Source organism: Actinia tenebrosa, unplaced genomic scaffold, assembly GCF_029948245.1.
Source record: "Actinia tenebrosa isolate PJP-AT-01 unplaced genomic scaffold, QUT_ActTen_1.0 PGA_scaffold13__45_contigs__length_12533684, whole genome shotgun sequence".
NCBI classification, from domain to species: Eukaryota; Metazoa; Cnidaria; class Anthozoa; order Actiniaria; family Actiniidae; genus Actinia; species Actinia tenebrosa.
Window position 1 is genome coordinate 10575869 of NW_028292573.1, and position 8105 is coordinate 10583973.

The window sequence follows — 8105 nt, forward strand, 5'->3', positions numbered from 1 at the left end:
ATAAAGCTATCAACTTGCCTTTTGACCGATGATAATTCACCTCATTTACTTTTCATTCGCTTATGATTCTAGAATGATTGGGGTCCCTGTGCACTAAAAACTTCGAGTAGGCCTAGAGAATACTTCATTGACTTCCGGTTGAATCGGAAGTTAATGCTTACATCTAGTCGAGGCCAAAATATTCCCTTTCTAAGACTGCTTTCTGAACCATTCTTTTTGGCCGATAATAAAATCGTATTTACTTGGCCATTATATGATATATTTTGAACCATGCCTGGGGTAGAAAAATACATTTTGAAGGTGAAAAAGAAGTTAATATCAAACGAGCTTGAAGAAAGAAAGGTAAAATCGAATAAATGAGTCAATAAATCCCGAAAATCGTAGCAATATTGACGACAAAATTTGTGAAAATCAAAACTTGTAACGTTCAAATTTTGTTTTTTTCTCAAGATTTTAAAATATCTAAGGCACTTAGACCAGCTAGAGGTTAACGTAGACATCTTAAAGGTAAAGTAGGATGTATTATACTCTGTAAGAGGACATTTTGGGGTTTTTTGAGCCGGGTTTTATTATTTTATGTTGAATCACGTCTGCACAAACAAAGCAGTTTGAGTTGAAACAATCAATGAAGGAATTACTTATACCTCGTATCATCACAGGGATTATTTTCTCTGATGAAACTTTCACTATCGCGTCTTCTCTATAGAAACTTCATAAGAATATACTCCGAACATACGAGGAAAAATAATCTAATCATCTGACGATAATACACGAGAAAAATATGTTGAATAATACCGTGTTATTTATCTCAATGTTATAACAAATTGAAACTGGAAAGAATACTTCTTCAAGATGGTTTGTTTTTATTACATCTTGACTTGTTGTTTATGATGTGTATAAGTTTTGTAAAATATTTGGTTATTTTCATAACGGTTTATTACTTATTATATTAACATAGAATACCGGTATTGGAAAAATTGTAAATGCACTGAAGAAGCATGAAGGACCTGTTTGTGATGCAGCGAACAATTTGGTTACAAAATGGAAAAATGTTGTTATCAGTAACAAGAATATGGAGAATACCAAAGAGAGTGTAGGAAAATATTTGCATTCATTGACGTCATCAAAATTAGCAGGATCGTCATCATTATTGAACAGTGAAATTGAGATCGAGCAGTCTGAAATACAGCGAAACAGAGGAAGCGAAATAAACGAAAGGGAAAAGAAAGAAAGGGAGAAACGGAAAACAGAAAAGGACAATCACACCAAAACAAAGGTATTTCCACCTCAACATATTCAATTGTTTATACTCATTTTTTGTTGATGAAGAATGTATGTACATGTATGTATAGGTACGTACAATGCAATGCAAGAAGTGAAGATTGCTCTAAAAATTGTGTATTCAAAGTTCTTTTCAATATGTGCTATATCCGTTTTGGCTGCGCTTTATCATCAGTTAGGAAGTGACGGGAAAATTGAAAGCAAGACAAACGAAAATTAAATTAATAGTTTTGGAAGTCAAAGATGGTGAATGATTTTTTTAAAATAATCTTTTACACTGTTTCTTATTAATATTGCTTGCAAACTTTAATTTATTATTATTTTTTTCCCATTATTTTCTCAGCAAATACATTTAATAATTGGCCATGTTTAGTTCTAGGTTTGTTGTTAATTCGTGTGCACCTCACTTCCGGGGATTTTCCCCGAGCTTCCTGCATTTCCCCTCTTCAGGAAAGGCTGTCGTCTAAGACCAATGTCGTTTCAGAAATTCCACATTAACTTCTTTAAGGTCGAGACAGAGAAATCTATTGTTCAAACTAGTATTTTCAATGATAATCTTTTATCATAAAGAAATATCAAATGACTAGTTTCAATTGATAGAAGCAGTATGTACCTAGCTGTTACATTCAAATGAAGTTTCACTGAACGAGTATTTAATTCAGTCTGTGATTTAAATACAAACTTTAAAAAAACAAAACTGAAAGTCTTCACTCGCCATTTAGTGGTATTTACATGAATATGATTACTCTGCATAGCGACAAGGACAGTCAGGCCTGTAATTAATTCATTTTGATTTTCAGCGAAGAAAATTCTTTTGTCCAATTTTTAGCTGTAAAAATATAAGCAAAAATAAAATCTTTTATTTTTTAAAGTAAAGTGTACAATATGAGTGGTTGATCAGCAGTATGGCATAATGGTTTTGACATAATACTCCATATTTTTACAGTTCCGTTCAGTGACCACAAATAATAGTTCCAAGCCAAGGCAGGAGTTGCCGTGAATGATAAACTATGGTTTTGCTATGCACAGAAACTCCAACCTCGACATAAAACTATTGTTCGTGGTCATTGAACGAAGATATAAAATAGAGTATTTACAATAGTCTACTTTCCTTCTGGTTTTAGTGTCATCACGCAACATAATCCTATTTTATAGATATAATTTGGTTTTAATCTTATTTCAACATCAATTTTTTTTAAGTTGTAGTTTATTTTCTTTATTTTATTGGATGATTAAATAATTATTGATATTTTTTTATTTATAGGCTCCATCTCTTCAACTCTGTGATATATCATTTGGTTGTGAAATAAGTAAAGAAAGCAAACCAAAGAAAAGACATCGACCACACCCTTCCACGGCATCACAACCATCTTCGACATCAAGAAGAGACAATTCATCTTATCACCATAGCAACCAGGAAATTGATGACCACACAGCAAGCCCCTATTACTTACCCCCTCTACCATCAGCTGCATTCGTTAATGAAGCTCTTCTACCAGATATCCAGCCAACATATAAGCCATCAAGACTACCCTCCATTGATGATTCTCCCATCAAGAAACGAGGAGGTTTATATTATATATTCATAAAATATTTGAGATAAAATGTGCACGCTGATAGGCTGGATAGAATATTTGAGATATATAATGTGCATGCTGATTGGCTGGCTACTGTGTTTTATATTAGTGTCTGTAGGCACCCTCACACAAAATGCTTCAAAAATATTTTATAAAAGCAATATAAAATGCCTGCTTATATCTCTGTACCGTGATCAATATTCTGCACTTTGGGATCTGTAGAGCACTTGTAAAGCAAAGAAATAAATTATGTTTTGATCTCTAGGAGACATTGACGGAACATTTGTTGGGGCAATCAAGTCAAAGAAGTCGAAAACGCAAGTATTCTCCGGACGAAAAAATCCAGCATCCTGTGGAGGTAAGTTGTCATCCCCTTGAATTGAGTATTATTCCTTTGTTTACAAGTAATATTTGAGAAATAAAACATTACTTGAGATGTAGAAATCATAATTATTAAGAATCGAGTTGTCAATTCATGGAAATGATTGACGTCTGGTCTATGCCCAAGCAAGTGGATATAATTATATAATAATATAGTATATTATTATAAAAGTATAATAGTTGTATCCCATTTTTCATGTCACTGTGTTTTTTCTTTTTTTCAGTTGTAACTTCACTGTTTGATAGCTGTATAAGAGTCTTACTAGAGCACATTGATGGTAAGATCATGTATGAATCATGTTGATATCATACAAGTGGAAGGGGGGAGGGTCATTGATGATTTGAGATGACTACCTCGTGGAATCATATCGCTCGGTCTTTAACTTTGATGAACGGACATTTCTAACCTGATAACATTTTTCATCTGTTCTTATACAGCCCTTAACGACACTGGTGGTGTACCCTATGATATTCTATACCCTGTTTTAGTCAAGTAAGTATACACTATGAATATTCATTCACCTCAGTTGTTTCATGCTGCTGCTCCCACCATATATGTTGGTTTGCACTTAATCTTGCGGCCCCCTCCATCACATTTAGAAATTAATTTATTAATGTTCATTGCAAAATTATCATTTGAACCTTTTTTTCTTGCAGATGCAACCCCCAGCAGCTGTTACATCTGGAGGAGTATAATCCTGTGAGTATAATACGAGTGAAATGTAATGGAAAACAGTTTAGAAAATAGAAAATAGTTTCCTTTTAGATTGGTACCATATGAAGCATGACCTTGAGTTTTTTCATATTTTAACCAGAAAACATAAAAGCACAAACATTTCTTTTAGTCTCAGATCGCCTATTTCAGATCGCTGGCCGACAAAGTTTTTTGAAATAGGTGTATGTGTGGTGAAACATGTATTCCTTCAGTCGTAACAAACTTTGGTAGGATCTTGGATGTCTACAGACAAATCAGAGAAAAATTTTTCAGACATTTCCATCAAAATGACTTCATTCTACTTCACACCATTTAAGATTGTGTATCATTCCCTTGGGTATTATTTCCTTCGTTTACTAGTCTAGTAATTGCTGAGAAAATAATTATAATAAAATGATATGGAATAAGAACTCAATAAAAGAATTTTAATTTTCAAGGGAATGATAAGTGGTAGGGGATGGAGAACTTTCACTGCATTTATTTTACTCCCACTCCAATTTTCCCCCTTACTTCCCCTCCCCCCTGTAATTTCTTGGCAGACATCGCTAACCAAAAACACTTTTTGCAGTATTTCATTGAAGAATCAGATGAGCTATGGATGGCTCATTATCGACGTGAATTCAAATGTGAGAAGAAAGTTGACGGTCTTTCATGGCGAGATTCTTATCTGGTACGTATCACAACTTTCAAGGGGATACATTTTGCATTGATTGAGGACTTTTTCCATCTCACACTTATGTTATATTTGTTCACTAAATTTTGATAGCAAAAATGCCAAGAACGAGAAGAAAAACTTGAAAAAATCAATGCGAAGATTGCTGCAGCCCAGGCAGCCAAAAAACCAGGTAAACTGAAGAAAGAATACAAAGAATTTTCAAGGGAAGTGTTTGTCTATCTTTTTGTTGACGGTTAAGTAAAAGTGTTAATACAAACCCAAGTAAGAAATCTTCAATTGATTCCATCTATTCACTCTTATTCATTCAGTTTGACATCTTTTCGAATTTGTTTCCATTTATTCTCTCTTTCATTCTCACTCACATTTTTTACGTTATTTTCTCGTTATCTCAAAGTTTGTCTTAAATATTATTTTTATTATTATTTTACTATTTTATGCAAATTAGCAACAGCCAATTTTGAGAGCCTCATATATTTTACAACTGTTAAGTCATTGCATTTACCTACAGAACGGCAGGTCAAGTTAGCATTTGTGACATCAGAAGCCAAGCCGCCTCCTCAGATCCGCCGAAAACAGGCACGGTACGGTACAGGACATGGCATTGAAATACCCATTATCTCACCAATCAAACGCTCGTCTGCTCCAAAATCTTCCCACTCGTCAAAACCAAGCAGTCATGTGTTGCAATCGTTTTCTGCTGCTCCTGCTCCTGCACCACTGGCTAGAAGATTGGGTAAGAAAATGATGTGCACAAACATTCACACCTCATGTCCTGGGGAACTTCAAACCTCTTACTAACATACCAAGGACTTGTATATTTTGTTTCAGGCCAAGCACCAATGATGAAGAAAACCATGAAACTGTTAAAGAATCAAAGGTAGGATATACTGTACATTGATTCCAGACATGTCAATTGATTCCAAGCATGATAATTTGTAAAATCAGCAAAACTAGTAGAATACAGACGAAAATATTATGGTACAGATGTGTAGCCAGGCATGCCAATTGATTCCAAGCATGATAATTTGTAAAATCAGCAAAACTAGTAGAATACAGACGAAAATATTATGGTACAGATGTGTAGCCAGGCATGCCAATTGATTCCAAGCATGATAATTTGTAAAATCAGCAAAACTAGTAGAATACAGACGAAAATATTATGGTACAGATGTGTAGCCAGGCATGCCAATTGATTCCAAGCATGATATTTTGTAAAATCAGCAAAACTAGTAGAATACAGACGAAATATCATGGTACAGACGTGTAGTGCCATGATTATGACAGTTCTGTGTTCAAGCATTTTGATTGGCTGAGTAGTGATCTCGGGCACTGTGAAGTGTGTCGTCAGTATTCCGTACCATTATGGGAGTCCTTCCTCTTCAAGGCATCTGGCAGTAGTACATGGATACTGTAGAATTCATCCTTTATATATTACCATGAAAATATACTAATAGTTTTTTTGATTCGTATTCTCTACAGAAACATTGCTGGAGCACAGATCAAGAGGAGATAGAAGCTTATACCTTTTTGTAGGAAGTCCCATCTTCTGAATGAAAGGTCAATATTTTGATACATCTATGGAATCTCACATATCATACCTCTGTATGGGACTTATTTAGAAAGCAAAATCAAATTTCCCACCCTCAAAACAATACAATCCAAACTATACAAGTTTTTGCTCCAAGAAAATTTCCCAATCTGCAATATAGGGATTTATAGTTTTGAAGTCTTGCAGTGAACATTTATCGAGGCAAAATGGCTGTAATGATACAGTGTTGTAGGCTACACTTTGAGTGGTGCAAGAGGATCCCAATAATAGCTCCAAGAAAATTTCCTAATCTGCAATACAAAGATTTTGTAGTTTTGGCGTCTCTCAGTGAACATTTGTGGAGACAAATTTGGTTGTAATGATACAGTGTTGTAGGCTACATTTTGAGTGGTGAGGGAGGATCCCAAAAATAATAACCCATGAAATAGTCAGAGTGATCTTACTTGTTCTGTGAAACAAAGTTTTACATTAACTAGTGACTTTAGAGTCAATTAGTAAACAAAAGAAAGCGATGGTATTATTGTCTACTACTATGGTTACTACTCACAGGCCAAGTAAAATCACTGTAATAGGTTATATTAGTAGATATTTTCATAATTGATTTCTGTTGCATGTATGTCAAGTAATGGTTAAAGACCCATTGCCACTTACCGTGATGCATCACAATTTGTTTACATTTTGAATCATGTCACCACTGAAAAAACAATTCTAACCTTTTGAATAAACTCTTAAAAGAATGTAAAAGAATCATTATTGTGCCTTAGTGCTATGTCGGAAAAGGATTTAATATGAAGTTATTATTCAATATATGAATCTTTGAATTTCATGGACCACGAAATTCATCTGTGACCGCAGTGCATCACGGTAAGTGGCAATGGGTCTTTAAGGGGCTACCTGAGGCCGTGGGTGAACTAGTTATAGCCTCTTGCAGAACCAAGCCAAGGATGACAATTTAAAATCGCATATTTTGTAGTTCCAAAAATTATCCATACCCCCCCCCCCCCCCCCCATTACGGAGGAATCTTTTTAAGACACCCCCCTACCTCCAGAAATTCCAATTTTCTTCCATACAAACTCAGTAATTTTTGTTCTTTGTCTGACCCCCCTACTCTTCGGAAATTCCAAATTCCTCTGTGGGGTGGGTATGGATGATTTCTGGAACTACACATTAAAAATTAATTAAATTCAAGGGTTAGGTAAAATCAATCAAATAGTTCCTCAAAGGAGAATAATATAATAATATAATCCAGATTTCAAAATTTGAAATTTTCACAAAATGTGTTAATTTATTATCTGGAGTCGTTAATGCAACATTAATTTCTAGAATTTCCTTTAAATATATCAATTTCTTAGTTAGTATGTATGTATGTGTGTGTATATATATTATAATTATTATCATAATAGCAATAATAAAAGTATTTGACTATATAAGACTCTGTCCTCATAAAGAGGAGGGATATAATTAATAGTTGCTTGTATCCTAACACAAACCATCCATCTGCTCTAGACCTGTCTGCAAATCTGTACAACAAATGGTGTTATACATGTATATCCCTAATTCATGGTTCCAACTCCCCTTAGTTACAGTTGCTATGTCCCACAATCTCAACAAATTAGCTAGGATATCACAGAATTTAAGACTCTGATCAGGGGAAATTGATTATAAATTGTTTCAATTGTTAACTGTCCTGCAAAAAGAATAAACAATTGCCCCATTAACCTCGTAGTACTTGTTAAAACAGATACTCTGAAGTTGTTTGTGGGACAAGATTTTAATTCCATTGGGAAAACTGCTGCAACAGGTGTTTGGTTTGCTATTGTCGGAGTTGGAACAACGAATGGCGTACTTTGCAGATACATGTACTACAAGCCGTAAACTGTGATCAAATTGGAATTTACCTCATTACTGTAGGTTTTGCAGAGAGA

At 34.4% G+C, this 8105-nt stretch overlaps 1 protein-coding gene across 1 annotated transcript; it reads left to right on the forward strand.

The window, feature by feature from the left end:
• Positions 1-201: 201 nt before the first annotated feature.
• LOC116292133 (uncharacterized) lies at positions 202-7176 on the forward strand. Its single transcript, XM_031699383.2, has 13 exons — positions 202-342; positions 451-507; positions 959-1276; positions 2546-2849; positions 3124-3216; positions 3464-3517; positions 3678-3732; positions 3897-3939; positions 4523-4624; positions 4721-4799; positions 5139-5363; positions 5459-5507; positions 6110-7176. The coding sequence occupies exons 1-13, from the start codon at positions 271-273 to the stop codon at positions 6141-6143; spliced, it is 1485 nt and encodes a 494-aa protein (XP_031555243.2). The 5' UTR covers positions 202-270; the 3' UTR covers positions 6144-7176.
• Positions 7177-8105: the final 929 nt, after the last annotated feature.

Excerpts from the sequence above, each read along its gene's own strand:
- LOC116292133 (XM_031699383.2), top strand. The coding sequence starts at position 271 with ATGCCTGGGGTAGAAAAATACATTTTGAAGGTGAAAAAGAAGTTAATA. Across the intron at positions 3,217-3,463 it reads AAATCCAGCATCCTGTGGAG|TTGTAACTTCACTGTTTGAT; the intron begins GTAAGTTGTCAT and ends TCTTTTTTTCAG. Across the intron at positions 5,364-5,458 it reads ACCACTGGCTAGAAGATTGG|GCCAAGCACCAATGATGAAG; the intron begins GTAAGAAAATGA and ends ATTTTGTTTCAG.